General features: G+C 34.1%; 2 protein-coding genes across 2 annotated transcripts; one reads left to right on the top strand and one right to left on the bottom strand.

Moving 5' to 3' along the window:
- Nucleotides 1-1,406: 1,406 nt before the first annotated feature.
- On the top strand, nucleotides 1,407-7,221 carry LOC133206393 (uncharacterized). Its single transcript, XM_061342355.1, has 4 exons — nucleotides 1,407-1,501; nucleotides 1,640-1,796; nucleotides 6,763-6,885; nucleotides 6,996-7,221. The coding sequence occupies exons 1-4, from the start codon at nucleotides 1,451-1,453 to the stop codon at nucleotides 7,013-7,015; spliced, it is 351 nt and encodes a 116-aa protein (XP_061198339.1). The 5' UTR covers nucleotides 1,407-1,450; the 3' UTR covers nucleotides 7,016-7,221.
- Nucleotides 7,222-7,900: 679 nt separating this feature from the next.
- Nucleotides 7,901-15,854, bottom strand: LOC133205272 (lactase/phlorizin hydrolase-like). The gene is made up of 16 exons (XM_061341045.1): nucleotides 15,694-15,854; nucleotides 14,673-14,803; nucleotides 14,088-14,268; nucleotides 13,811-13,887; nucleotides 13,221-13,614; nucleotides 12,982-13,111; nucleotides 11,681-11,856; nucleotides 11,398-11,592; nucleotides 11,025-11,063; nucleotides 10,818-10,922; nucleotides 10,242-10,627; nucleotides 9,831-10,014; nucleotides 9,339-9,578; nucleotides 8,987-9,116; nucleotides 8,529-8,710; nucleotides 7,901-8,356 (listed from the first exon to the last, which is right to left on the bottom strand). Exons 1-16 carry the CDS (start codon nucleotides 15,839-15,841, stop codon nucleotides 8,157-8,159), a joined length of 2,898 nt encoding a protein of 965 aa, XP_061197029.1. The 5' UTR covers nucleotides 15,842-15,854; the 3' UTR covers nucleotides 7,901-8,156.
- Nucleotides 15,855-16,230: the final 376 nt, after the last annotated feature.

The following is a 16,230-nucleotide window of genomic DNA, read 5'->3' on the forward strand; positions in this document are numbered from 1 at the left end:
TAATTGAATAGTTTTCTTTCCTATCCCACATTCTTCATTCAGTCGCCCGCGTGGCGCAGTGGTTAGAGCGTCTGCTCTAGAGTCGCGGCGTAAGGAGTTGATCCTTATGTCGCGAGTTCGAATCCCACTGTGGGACGTGGAGACTGGTCCTTCCGATGAGACCGTATAAACCGAGGTCTCGTGTCGCAGTAGGTGCTAGCACGAAAAATATCCCTCACTGCTCAATGGCCGTAAATGCCGAGTATAGGACAAAATTTGCAGCTATCCACCGGCAAGTGGTGGCGTCTCCATATGAGTAAAAATTTCTCGAGAGGTACGTTAAACAACATATATACAAACAAACAAAACAAATCATTCCAACGACTCATGAAATGTATTTGTATACATAAAGATTTTACAAAAAACAAGCTGCGAATAACCAGAATGTTTCCTCCCATTACAGAGAATTTGTGGATATAATTAAATTTGCATTTTTAAACAAGGAAGATCAAAGTCTTGATAATTTGATTTAAAGAATATAAACAAAAGAAATTACTGTAAACATGAATTTTTGCCCTAATATTGAATAGAACTATTTTAGCGATGCAATATTGTTTACGTTGCTGACGGAATGAGGATAAACCATTAGAGTATATTTAGATAAAAGGAATCTCTTATGTTTTGTGATTGAATATGATTTTTATACAACGAGTTGTGTGTTTTCCATCGATGTGTCAGGATTGAAAATGCACACATTTTAGGATAAAATCATTTCCAAATAAAAAACATTGGATCCTTTTTGTAATACATGTACTGGTATATATTTTTTTCTATGGACTCCAATTGCGAGGTAGTACTCTGGTAAGCGTCATTTCATATATAATAACGGAACATGTTTAAGTTACATTGACGAGCATGGTACTGAAAGGGTTTTAGCTTTCAAATCAAAAGTATCAACTGCAAACTTCGCAATTGCAAGCAACAGCAAATATCACCGCCAACTGACCCCAACAGTGCAAAATTAAAGTTGAAAAAAGAGTAAGCAACTTCAATTTTATGAATTTTTTTTTTTAAAAATCCAAGTTTTCTCAACCCCCCCTTTTCGTTTCCATGGAAACAGCAGCAAAATTTGGAAAATTTTAACAAGAGACATCATGACTTGGTGATTATCATTTCTATGATGTTTCATTGGTTCTGTCCAAGCCATCTACAAGTTGAACATCTGTCGACTAAATTATAGGTGGAACAATATAAATTCGTTCGGGGATATATATATATATATATATATATATATATATATATATATATATATATATATATATATATATATATATATATATATATATATATATCTTCACTGTTTCGCCAAGTATATGTTATCTGTGTTCTCAAGAAACGAAGGAGGGAACCTTTGTAAGAGATATATTAAGATAAACGGATTAGGTTCAAGGTATTACAGACTTACTGAAATATGTATTTCTTAAATATAACAACACTTACAATATGCATTGGACTTTGCTTCGTAAGTAATACTTCAATATTTATTAATGCGTGATTTGTAAACTTGCATAAAAAATTTTGTTTAATTTCTAATACATTTTCTATATATCAAAATATTGTTTTATCGCTTTGATAAACGGGTTATGTTATACCAAAGCAGACGTTTGTGATCAAGGAAAATGTTCATCAACAACGAATGTGTGACGTAGCTACTGATTGTCATGACAACGAATGTTGTGTTTCGAACGTCCAACCAATCGGAAAACGACAAACAAGCCATCGTGGACACTGTGTTCCAATGGGAGAAGTCGGAGATGGTAGAGTTATTCTAATGGCATGTTTATAATCACATGTTAAACTGGGGGAAAGGAAAATTCTGGTTTAAAGGTCGCCTGCTGTCTGTTTGGCATCAATTATTTATAAGAATCTTCTCCTGAACAATTGAAAAAAATAAATAGAATCATATCAAAACGATTGACATTAATTGATCGAAGATTGTTCAGATGGAGATTGATTGATTGATTGTATATTGTTTTACGTCCCATTCGAGAATTTTTCACTCATATAGAGACGTCACCATATACCGGTGAAGGGCTTCAAATTTTGACCTTTACTCGGCACTCAGGGCCATTGAGCAGAGAGGGATCTTTATCGTGCCAACGCCTGCCGTGACACGGGGCCTCGGTTTTTAAGGTCTCATCCGAAAGACCCGCAACTTTCACTCCAAAGTGCCGAGCGCATGGCGAAGGAACAGTTGCTACCTATTTTTTATCGACTTAGGTCTGTCGCGGCCGAGATTCGAACTCACGACCTCCCGATCACGGAGCGAGCGCTCTACCGACTGAGCTACCGTGAACGGTGTTCAGATGGAGAAGAACGGGGATTACTTAAGCTTTGAATCATTATTTTTTGAAAAATATAGTCTCATAAGACCTCCGAACATTAACTGACAAGATCGGAAATATGCAACTTACGCCTTTTCCAGCTGTTACAGTCAAAACATTTGATGATAGACGATGAAATGGGTGGGTACAATGCGACACGGACGTCTGAGAAAACATTGGATTGAAATTCTAGTTTGAAATTCATTTTTTATTCACCCTAGCTGTTTTCAAACGAATAGTGTTAATATATGACCCAGAAGACATATAATTTCGATTTCCAAATACATGTGCATGTAGTTTGAATATCATATTTATCAGAGTTTTCTATCCAATACTTTTTAGGACAGGCTACAGTTATAGATATTTTTTTTTCAGGGGACGGTCATTTGATGCTAGAAGGGGAAGGGGGTGGTGGCAAATTTTATTGAGTCAGATTATGATGTTAATGCCTTCACATATCAGAATATAATAATTTATTTCTAGGTTGACGAGAGATATTATTTTCTTCTTCACTGAAAAATGTTTGACAAGCAAAAACGGTGAAAAGAGTGAGGGGGTGAGGGTGGGTTGGGGGTTCCAAACTCAAAAAGTATCTTATTTATATTCAGTAGCTTTCATCCCCTCCCAACAAACAGGAATCAAATGGCCGTCCGCTTTTTATCTCTTTGAAAGCATGGACAAAAAATTCTATTTATATAAAGGACAAGATAGGTTATGACCCCTTTTTGGCCCCTGATTGGTGGTGTCTCCAGGAGCGATGCAATAGTTTATCATTACAAACCTGTTATCATCCCTCTTACAAAATGAGTATTGAATCTAAGTTATGGGGTACACAAAGGTCACAGGAAGGTCACAAAATATGTCATTTTCCGAATTTTCTCATTTTTATGCAAATTTCCATCAATTTTATAGCACATTTTGTTTCAGAAAACACAGAGCACAAGCTTATTTATCTACCAAATTTATATATTTCATGCACTGATATCAGATGCCTCTTGTGTATAAAAATCTCAGATAGGCAAGCTTGTGAAGTTCCCGAAGTGAAAAATATCTCAAATTTGAGGAAATTCCATAAGAATTGAGGAAATTCGGTAAAATGTCCAACTTTGGCACCCTCTTGTAGCCTCCCTGTACTCTTTGAATCAAATATATGGCTGGTTTTAAAACAAGCAACATTTAAAGTTTTTAACTTCAAAGTGTACCAATTTTAACTATGTTTTGATTTTTACATTAAATAAGGGACCAAATTCGGCCGCTACCATACCTTGTTCTTTCAAACTATGCCGAAATTGAAATTAATGTTCGTGTGGATCAATCAGTAACACTTGGTTTATGAGCGTAAATGAAGTGGATTGAAAATGAATTTCAAACTATAATTTTAATCTGATGTTTTCTCAGACATCCGTGTCAAATAGTACCCGCCCATTTTATTGTCTATCATCAAATTTTTGACTGAAACAGATGGTAATAAGCTGCATATTTCCAATCTTGCCAGTTAATGTTCCGCGGTCTTAACAACTGCAACGGTGTATGCAAACAAACTGACTGACGCGCGTAAGGATTGCAGCTATAAGACTACATCTTTAAAGAAAATAATAATTCAGTACTTAATTTATATTTACATTTTCAATCTTTGCTCTGTCTGCAAATGGGATTCATATTTCAAAATTCCTTCGGATAAGTAACAATTAATGGAAGAGCCATTGCAACAGCATTCAATGTGTGGGCGTGAATTTTGATTTTTGCTTATGACGTTGCACTTGCTTCAACGTAAAAATTGTAAACTTTAACTTTTGACCCCCCACCCCCACCCCTCGGTCCGTGTTATGGTTTTTAATGCCGTAGATCTCTTTCCACACAGTTAGTAAAAAGTGTTTATACAAAAGAATGCATATAAGTAATGCTGAAATTACAAAGTAGTAATTATGGCGAATAAAAAAATCTTTTGGAACAACTAAATGCATACATGTATATTGCGGTTTTTAGTATGAGAAAAATGAGACACAATATAGGAAGAGACTGTTTCACAAAAATAAAATTTTCTCAAAAAGCGAGAATCAAAATAAACACATTTATATAAACTTTGTTAGAAGCAAGTGAGTCTGATTTTGTTTTGTTTTCGAAAGCAACAGATTTGTTACACCCTTATAAATACATATATCTTTCTATATATTTATTACAAATAAAAAGTCCAACAAAGTAAATGTTTTTTTCATCGGTCTAACAATTCCATTGTTGTCCGGTCTGTCAGTCTAACATAAGAATTATTAGACCGCAACGTCACTGCTACGTCACAGGCAATTGTCGTTCAATTTCGGCGACACGGAAATAACCGAAGTTCAGTGCTGCAAGAGTTGTAGTTTGCGAGAAAGATGGCGTCACAGAATTGATTTCCACCACAGGGGAGACTCAGGGGATGATGATACCAATGCTGCTCGCATATATGAACAACCTGGTATATAGATTATTCTTGTTATTATTCCAAATATTAAAAAAACATTTTAATCAATCTATTTTGGAAAAACCATATAAGCACTATATTATTTTTCAAAACTATTTTAGGAAACCCCAACTGTCCAGAGGCAAGCTTTAAAAAAATACATTAAAAAACTGTTCCGGAATGCAAGTCATTGTGGCAAAGACCAAAATCCCTGCCAACATCATTTAACCCTGATAATCTTGACCTGTGGTATGACAATATGGTTGTGGGCAAGAATACACTTGGGAAATTTATGCAGATAATCAGCAGAGAGGCAAAACTCGCCACAATATACACTAATCATTCGATTAGAGCCACATGTATTACAATCTTGGACGAATCAGGATATCATGGGGATATCAAAGCACAATTCTGAGACAAGTCTGAAACGTTATTCCTCAAAATTGAGCGAAAAACGTATAAGAGAAATGTCAGATGCTTTGAGCAGGAAAATACATGTGTCAAAATTTCATGGTTCAGAAGTATATCCATCAAGGCCTTCATCATCAAGTGTTCAACCCATCACATATTCATTTGGACCTTCATCTTCTATGACTGTTCAAACAATCTCAAATACAGGCCCCGGGGCCACGAACGAAATCCTACAACCATCGTTGGAGTCCATCGACTGGCTTGGTGATATTGATGATGAGGCACTGGCAGCAGTTCTAGATGACCCTACCATCTTTGCAAATGTTTCAGAATTTCCAAAGTCTGCAGTGTCCACTGCAATGGCCTATAACTTTCATGGCTGTACTGTTACAATTAACAATTATTCATCCAGTACAGGGGCTCAGTCATAAATAACCTGTGATATATTCCCTGTGATAAATGATTGTGATAACCAAAGTGATTATTAAACTTTGATTAAAGAAAATGATTATTTCTGTTATTTAATTAAATAATTTCTCTGTTATAATAATTACATAATTAATTTTTTCATTCTTTGTTAATTTTTTTTTTATTGTTTAAGCCAAAATGTGCTTATGAAGTTATTGTTTATAAACTGATTAAATCTATTCTAAAATCTTTGCTTTAGTGTTTTAATATGTATTTATCTTATGTGAAGGGTATAACAAAAGAGTTATAGACTGGGATTCGGGCAACATATGATTTGTTGGACCTGAAGGTGAAAATGTTGCTCTCGGCCTTCGGCCACGGGCAACATTTTCACCTTCAGATCCAACAAATCATATGTTGCCCTCATACCCAGTCAATAACTGTACAGTAATGATGTATCATTAATATTATCAGCGACGTATATAGGTCCCTGGTATTATTATGCATACATGTAAAGTCGAGCCCAAGTAATCTGGACAACAATATTTCGGACGATTCACCTTCCGATCGAAATTTGATTGGAGCAGACTTTACATTTTATATCTTCCAATTATAAAAGGCATTACTCAGTAATCCGGATTCTTCATTAATCTTGACAATTTGTTTTCAATTTGGATCATTTATTCTTTCATGGCGGTGTGTATACAGACAAAATTGTTATATTGAAAAAGAATTTTTGTCACAAATGCATCCATGGTTCAAAAATTGTTAAATGAATAAATATACATCATTATGACCATTACCGTATCAAAAATATTAAATATCTAAAAAAAAAAAATTCTCACAACATTTGCGCACGTGTGAACTGTTTCTATACGATCCCTGCTGCTTATCATTGTTTAATCCTTGTGAATCTTTTAACACCTTGTAAATAACTCTGTAGTTGAGTCTCCGAAAAAGCTAAACTGTGCAGTTCCTATGATTAATTATAAACGTAATCTGAAGAACCTTTTCGTCCCATCTTCTGCCCGCTGAAGGTCAGCGACCTCTGAACATTAACGTATAATATATGTTATCTGCAATCTCCATATAAATACTTACGGTGTTCTATGAATGTTTTAAAGCTTGAATATTTTACAGGGTGTCTGGTGAGATTTGGCAACACAACTTCCAGGCCTACAGAATTGGTACTTGCGTGCCCTTGTTCACCAGGTCTATATTGTCATGGCGATCATAAATATGAAATACCCCTTGGAGAAATCGGTATACGTTTGAAATACTAGATACTTTTATTACAGTCATTGTTGACATGAACAGGAAATAAATCGTGCGAAATGTTTTTTTAGTTAATGAGAATTTCCTTATTTTTGTAGGTCATTGTGCTGCTCAATAGACTGCCCCGATAAATCAGCTTAAAACTACCTTTAGGAAAATTGAAATGAAGAAATCTTCAAGATAAATGATGATGTTTTCATAATTAAGGAACAGGCTTCAATAAAGCTGCTTACATGTACATAATGATAGATATTTTTCGATTTAATATTCTGGTAAACATATTTGCATTATAATTTTTACTGTACATGTACATATCATCCATGATGGGAAAAATTAAACCTTATTTAAGTTGAGGGAATTTATTTTCATTGTGTTATCTTTTTATTACTTGGGATCAGTTAGGTAAGTAAAACAATATCGTGGGAGAAAAACATTTTCTTCCCTTGTTTGGACATATTTTGTTAACTCAGTTTTTTATTTTCAAATACGCAATATTCCCCTGTACTTGTAAATATAAAAAGAAAATAATACATCATTTTCATCTAGTAGATATAGAAAATGAATGTCACGTTTTTGGAGGAGCTTTTTGTCAAAATTGGTTTGTATACAAGAAAAGATAAGACAAGTCTTACTCAAACAATTCAAACTTTAAAACAAACACATCTTATCTATCAATATATGTCTATATGGATAGATATCAAAAAACCCCTGTCAAGAGACGGAATCGAGTAAACCCTAATCCATCTTAGCCTTCAAATTCACCGATCAATCATCTACTGGTTCCATTAAATGCCTCGATTGTTTATTTTTGATAGGAAGTCATGGAATTCCTGTCAACTAAATCGGAAATTAAATTTTTCTGTTGTACAGATAGAAATTATGAAACACACTTGACTTAGCAATATTTATTACAGGTCAAACAGATAGGCGAATTTCATTGACCTCCTGTTTTCAACACTGTACATGTCATACGACACCACTGCACATAATCTTTGAATCCTTTTTGTTGGTTCGTGTACGGTTTGATTCATAGACTAAACATCAGAAAATAAATATTTTCATTTAATTTTCCTGCAGTAGTACTATACTGTTATTCATAACTAAGTTACCTCTTTTAGTTTATTCAGGCACGTGGATTCTAAACAATTATATACAAAAATTCTCGATTCCTACGATTTATACGGATGCAAAATACATTTAGATTACTGTATCTCTTATTTAAAACTAACTGCTTCATGGTTTCCTAAACTATTATATTCTCATAAATATCCAAACCCATTGTCCCTAACTATTTTGCCATACACTGATGCAGAATGCTTTGCAGTTCGTGGTCTATTTGGATCATCAAAGTTAACATGATATAGACCAAATTTCTGCGTATAGCCACTGTTCCACTCCATATTATCCATCAAGGCCCACGCCATATATCCTCTGACGTCACATCCGTCCCTTCTTATTGCTGAAACAAATAGAAAATTCCAAAAACGCGTCATAAACTGCGTTAATTTTAAAGAAACAGACATTAAAGAATATTTGATTATCTGATATCGTTATACTTTAGAGAATATTTTTAAATTCAAAAAAAAAAAAAAAAAAAAAAAAAAAAAAAAAAAAAAAACCTTTTTTTTTACCTTTTAGAACCTCGTTGATGTAGTAAGTATAATATCTAGACCTTGATAAGTCCTTCATTTCCCCTTTATCAGAGACACCATTTTCTGTGACATACACAGGGGGGTTACCATAGCGATCCTTGATCCACTTCAACAACCGACGAATTCCCCAGGGATTCACGCGTAACCAATCAGATTCGGTCCTGATTGAAAAGGATAGCTTTATGTATCTTGTATTACCATCATAAAAATGGAAGCAACTGAAAGGCTTTATGGAGAAAGGTACTTCTAACGAATAATGGGATGGGAAAAATACTGCTATTGAAGTAAGATTAAAAATCCAACTCGACAAAAAATTGCAACATCTAAATTTTGTTATCTTAACACACCTATCAAAACTGAATAGAATCAGGGGGAAAAGAGAAACAGAAGTCACGGAGCTTCATATGACATTAAAATCTAATAACACACCAACTTACTTGTTCCAGCACGGATCTTCTGAAGTGTCGATGTCTTGGTCACTTTCATAGCTATGCCAGTTAATGTCCCGAATTTCCTCACGAACAAGATTAGTTGTGTAATGATTTAGCCCAAGGAAATCATATGCACCTAGAGCATTCAAATGCACCATCAATATACATAACTCCTGATATTAAGCATTTGTTTTTACCTGACTTTTAGACTCATTCTTTAACACGATTAATGTTTATATACATGCATTGATGAATCAAGATGTTGATAAGAAAAAGAAATTGATTATCACGTAATTTTTTTTCATACTTTATCATATCAGTAAAGGATAAAGTTCATGACGAGAGATGCGCCGTGTACCTCTATTCTGTTGGATCTCATCAGGAGTAAATTCTGGCAGACGAGATTTGGGATAACCTTGCCGTCTGCTCTTATCTGCAACTTTTCTTTTCATGACAGATGGATAATCTCCATTACCAAAGAAAGGGTTGGCAAACCATCCAAGTTTGAACTGTAGAGCTCGCTCGGCGGCGTATCGACTGGTGGTACTGTCAGTCTGGGGTTCTTTCCAATCACAGTCCAAGGTTATTCCAACTTGTCCTAGAATGAATTTCAGTTCATTTCAAATTACTGAGAGCTATGTTTCAAACAAGCAATGATGAGCATATTCTTTTAGCTCGTTTTCAAATGGGACGAAAAAAGTGCGCACATGTCTTTTATTCTAGCCTACTTTTTTGAAGAACATCTTATTCTGAGGCAAAGATTTTCCGTATAGTTCTTCCATTTCTGTACAACAACTTTGGAAGACATTATTTCCTCTCATTTGCTACTATACATTAATGACATATAAACCTTGCTGAATGGCTTTAAATGTGCTCTCGTAAGTACGGTAGGCCCGGGTGTGAGATCGGATGATATTGTGGGCCACTACATAGACACCAGTGTCTGGACTGTACACCCCAGGAGCGAACACAGCGATACCGTATCCCAACCAGGATACCACAAACGCCTCATTAAATGTTATCCACAATTTGACCTATTGATAGGAATCAAAATCAATGTTAAATACGCGAAATAGGAAATAAAAATGGAGTAAACCCAGTAGGCTGGAGAGTATTAAATTAACATATAAAAAACGAACAAATCAAATTGAAACTTCAGTCTTATCCATTTAAATAAGTTTCTAAATAAGATGTGCAATTTGAAACAGGAAATGTCTAACAGTAAAATCTGATTCATTAAAAATACTGCTGCAAATCTTACTCGGTCACCAAAGGAAGAGAAGCAGAGTCTAGCGTAGTCGTTAAAATAGTCGATGATTTTATCGTTCTGCCATCCTCCAATGTCTTGTAGAGCCTGTGGCAGGTCCCAATGATACAACGTCACCATTGGCTCTATATGATTGGCTAAAAGTTCATCAATCAGATTATTATAATATTCTATGCCCTTGCTGTTAATTGTGTGAAGTGTTCCGTCTGCCATTACACGACTCCAGGCGATAGAGAACCGGTAATGAGACACGCCCAGACGGACGAGCATCTGTACATCTTCTTTATACTTATGATAACTATCACATGCAATATCTCCTGTCTGCTGGTAAGCTATTTCACCTTTGTGTGACTTAACATCCCAAATACTTGGCCCCTTTCCTGTAAAAATTAGCCAAAATTATATATTTATCAATGTTCAACTTGATTAGATTATTGAAATATGGTGAAAGTTTTAATATAAAAAAATAAATAAAAAAGAAAGCATACCAAAGGCTGAAAAAAGCAACAAATCTTTGATATTTTTTAATGAGTAAAAACATAATAAATTCGATTGTTGCTTCTTACGAACCGTCCGAGTTCCATCCGCCCTCAATTTGATAAGCTGAAGTCGCTGCACCCCAGGCAAACCCGTGAGGAAACTGTCCTCTGATAAAATCATCACGATCTTCCAAATCTAACAAGTTAAGAAAAAGTGATAAAACGTTCCTATACATGTAAGTGTAGGATGAAAACTGAGGGTAAAATAAGGAAAAGAAAATTCGGAAAGGCATGGTACCTTGCTTGATGTAATATGAAGTCTCCGATGTCTTCCAGGCTGTTGAAAATATTTTGATATTGATGTTTATGTTTCAAATCTTTTCAGAATAAAATCCTTTAATTCATTATCAGAACATTTCTGTAGTAACTAAGGTAAAATGATCAGTTTTGCTGAAGCATGTTTTGTAAATTGATATTAATTTAAAATCCAGAGATTTGTCGTACCTACATGTACAGAAAATCTCTCATGATAAGTTTGCTTTTTATTCCTAATGTAAATATATTTTAAATCAAGAATAATAAATCGAGGACACTTTTTTTTCTTGTTGATAGACTACGGCATTCTTTTTTTTTCTAAAAAAAAAAGAAAAAAGAAAAGTAGAATAACCTACAGGCGGGAAATCCTTTATGACTAATTACGTCCCTGTAGAAATTTGCCGAAGCCTTAGGAGTTCTGTCACGACCGTCTCTTTCAAAGTCAACTTTGTAAAGTCCGTACTTTTTTGTGTAACCAGCTCCCCACTCGAAATTGTCGAGTAAAGACCAAACAAAGTAGCCTTTTACATTCACCTTATCCAGTGCATATGCTGAAATGTAAATGAATGGGTAGACAGTTCTAAAGAAAATAATGTCTATCATATGAATAAAAATACAATATCTCTTAAAAATACTTACAAGTAAGAACTTGGTCGATGTAATTTCTGAGGTAATTCACCCTGGTCTGATCTAACAGTGTTCCACAGTCACCAACCCCGTTTTCAGTGACGTAGATAATTGGGTGGTTGTACGTAGCATTTATGTACTTTAGAAGTTCTCGAATTCCTTCTGGGTATATTTTCTTCTCCTTTGGTCTTCAATGAAATACATTTAGATGTCTTGAATTAATATAGCCAATTTTCGTACCAACAAAACTTAAAAATATACTTGTATACGAAATTGTGATGTCAAATCGTACGATTTTTATTAACAAGATACGCGAAACCTGGTTACTAGATCGTTTTTTTCAGACCTCTAATCATTTTATATCTAGGAATATATTATAAACATGTATATCATCATTACAAGTTTTATTCAATCCATCATTATGTCAAATGCTGACTGACGTTTTTCATATTAATTGTTAGGCAGCCATTATTTAAACACTGAATGGTCTACGGATTTTTTCTGCTTGCCTGATGATAACATTGAGCACACGGCGGGTGTGACCGGTCGACAAAGGATGCTTACTCCTCCATGGCACCTGATCCTACCTCTGATGTTTTAAGAAGTCAATGTTTGCTCTAATCCCGATTTGTATTGTTTCAATGGACTTTTGAGCTTGCTTACTGTTCGTTATCACTATATCTTATTTGTCATATACTAATATGTGTAAATCAGAGGAAAGGCATATTAAACTTTATTCACAATAACATATACAAAATATATATTAAAAATATATTTGATAATAATTAATCGTTTATGAAGGAGAAGCATTCACCTATCCCATAATTGTTCGCTTTTTTCGGGTTATATATCGTAGGTTTCTAAGTTTTTGTCTGATGGTTTTTATAGTATATTCATTGTCCCACGTACCGTTGCATCTTATTATTAAAATTCGGGTCTTCAAAACTCAATATCCCTTGGTTATCAAAGCCATTAATTAGATAACTGTGGATCCGAAACTAATCAAAACACACCGATAGTTTTTGTGGATTGAGACTTAAGTTAACGGTAAATAAATCGGGGAATATATTATAAAGTACACATTAATAAACAAAGTAACATTTTTTCTAACATGTAAAATTATACATCCGAGTAACCGAGTAACCATGCGAATGTTAACCGAGTACTCATTGACAACACTAATATATAATAGAATCCCCTAATGATTCTTTTAAATCAATTCTAGTTGTTTACAGTCATCATTATTTAATATTTCGTAAAAGTAAAATTTCAGGTACTTTTGAATGGACTTATTTCTATATTTGTACTATTACCCATCCCATGTTGGATCAAACGACTCCTTTACGCCGAGATCTTTAACATAGCTGTCACCACTTATCGTGGATGGACTGTCTTCAACAAGTTTGGTGGTATAGTGGTTGATTCCAAAGAAGTCGGATGAACCTGTTTGTTAAAATGTATTTTGCATTTTCATGTACCTTATTTCAAGCAAGTTTATTATAATTAGACAATACATCGCATTGTGCATTGGTACATTTTTAATTCTTTTCACCTTTAATATCGCTTCTCTCAGCAGGGGTTATTGTTTTAAGACGGATTCCTGCTCTGGCTTTCATTTCTGCTGGATAATCTCCATTTCCGAAAATTGGATTTGCAAACCAACCAAGCATAAATTCTATAGCCCTTTTTGCGGCTTGTTCGTCAGCAGGTTTGTTCGTTTTTTGCATTTTCCAGTCTGAATTTAGAGCAATTCCTATTTTACCTCTCTGAGAGGAAGCAAAGTCCCTTTTATAAAGCCTGTAAACACTAGCGTGCGCTAAAAGTAAGTTGTGTCCAACAGTGTAGGGTTTAGTTCCAGGCTCTTTAATTCCAGGAGCTTGACTTCCGGTTCCATATCCGTACCAAGCGATATCATAGGGCTCGTTGATTGTGATCCACATCTTGACCTGTAGTTTGGTATCAATATTTATATAGCTCAATACGGCCACCCCCTTTTTAATTAAGATTGTTACTTTTTGAGATGAAATATATTTGCAAATACATCCGATTATTTATACTGAAACACAAAAAATGTTATGTTTTAATTACATGTACCTACATGCATTCTATACACTTCAGAAGTTATGGAAAAAAAAGTTTTACCTGGGAACCCAGTTGTTGAAACATCAACTTTGAATATTCTTTAAAACGGGTAATGGTAGTAGAATTCTCCCATCCGCCTATACAAAATTTTTTTTAAAAGTTTGTATTATTGTTTATTCTGAGTTAATCAACAACAACAAAAAAGGAAGCATGCTCTTTAGATCGTTTATAATAGTGATAATCACAATGAAAAGATTTTGAGTAGTTAAAATTATAATAGGAGACGATATTAATGTCTTTTATGAGTAAGTATTGAGAAAATATGAAGTGCTGGTACCATGATCTTGTAGACTCTGTGGTAGATCCCAGTGGTAGAGGGTAACCACGGGTTCTATATTGTTGTCTTTAAGTTCTTTTATTAGATTTTTATAGAAGTTGATTCCTTCCTCATTCCTAGGACTTAAGGTACCGCTTGGCAAGACTCGACTCCAAGAAATGGAGAATCTATAGTGCGTAACCTAGGAAAATAATTACAAGTTAGAAGAAATATTTTCCTTCAGCTGAAGTACATGTACCTAACGCACCAGCAGGCTTGTTCACGTGCTGAAAGAATCAGTTGTTCATTGCATGTCAATTGAGTAAACACGAATAACTGATTTATTGAATAAAAGTTTCTAGGGTGAAAAATTTGAAACAAGTACCGTGATTTACATCTTTAATCGTTCAAAGCAAATTTTGGACGGAGTTGATGGCAATATATATCGATTATGTGAGCACTCAATTTTGATAGAAAATGTAAAGAGTTGTGACATAAGATGCTAAATCATGATTTGAAATGGGCTAGCGGAGAATCTTCTACTTTAGAATTACGACATAATAGACTCTCTGTATCAGACTGCTCTCCCTATTAACAGTTTCTTACCCCTAATTGTTTCAATAACTGGACATCTTCTTTGTATTTATTATAAGAGTCGCTGGCCTTATCTCCGTTTGATCCATCAACGATGTTTCCGGAAGTTTTAGAGAACGTGTCCCAGATACTTTTTCCTCGGCCTCAAAATGAAAAAGGGTATACACGAAGTTTGATTTACAAAAACTGATTCATTTTAGCAAAATGAAAGTAGGAAAAATAAAAAAAAATAATTACAAAAAATATCTTGACAAAATCCTTTCTAAGATTTGTCTTTGCAATTCCTTCCTTAATACATTGTACGTAATTATCAACTTTAAACGCAGATTACATAACATGTTAAAATCGTCTTGATAGCTTTATTTTAATTAAAATTATAAGACAGTTTTTCCCCCACACTTTCACAACAGTTAAACAGTGCGTTTTGATCATTTAATCATCAATGATTGCAAAACCATAATACTTTCGCCTCTAATACATTTGTGTTGAAGCCAAGAAATGTTTCGTAATACTTTGGACCAAAATCCAATATGATAATTGTATAGAAATGAAAATTATAGGAAACTTTACAAATGAAAATAATTCAAAATAAAAATTTACGATCATAAAAAACAAAAAAATTATGACATACACAATTGAAAAAAAATTGTATTTTGTTTATAAATGATAAATTAACAAAATCGAGAACTATCGATAATTGCAATGTTTGATATGCCATATCGAACAATACCATTCAACTCATTTTGAAATTAATTCTGATTTTAAGTATAGGTAATATTTTTCTTCTTTACTTTTTAGTTCTTAACTAATATTGGTCACTAGTATTTTATCTCGATTTGATCTATTAAAAATGTAAAGATGCCATAACATTTTGCGTTGTTAAAATTCACAAGTTCTTTCGGGGATTCATAATGAACAGCACCGATTCTCTTCTTTTTCTTTGAAAATATTATCAACAGACATGATATTGCAGAAAAAGAATAACATTGAATTTATTTTGGCACATAACAGTTACTTTATTTTGTTCACCTACCGTCCTTATTCCAAGATCCTTCAGTCTGGTAAGCTGAAGTTGATGCACCCCATGCGAAGTCATTTGGGAATACTCCATGATAAAAAGTTAATGTCTTTTGAATGCATAAGCCAAAAACTGTCATAAGAAATACATTTCCTAACGCCATATCTTAAAGTTGCAGTTGTTCACGTACTTGATTCTTTTGAATTTGACTGGAAAATCAACAACTCTCCAAAATGTCTTTGTATTCCTACGCTAGGACATTTGTTCCTGTTCTTCAGTCAGATAGCGAAATAAAGTCCCTACCAAGTCCTGTCTGGACATATATATGAAGAATCTTAAGAATACAGAAAAGGGAAAACTTTAAATCCCTCGAAAGTCTTATCGATTCCTTGGAGTGACCAATTTGAAAGTTTTCTGCCCACTGTCCTGTTTTATCTCCAAAAGCGCCTTACCTTGCAGAAAAGATTCACTAAGTGGGACAGTGCCACCCTGTCATTTAAGAAGGGTCAAAGATTTCGTAACCAAGAAATTTAAAAATTCATTCAGATCATC

The sequence above is a fragment of the Saccostrea echinata genome, unplaced genomic scaffold (assembly GCF_033153115.1).
Source record: "Saccostrea echinata isolate AGI-Se365-2 ecotype Australia unplaced genomic scaffold, CSIRO_AGI_Sech_v1 ptg000054l, whole genome shotgun sequence".
NCBI classification, from domain to species: Eukaryota; Metazoa; Mollusca; class Bivalvia; order Ostreida; family Ostreidae; genus Saccostrea; species Saccostrea echinata.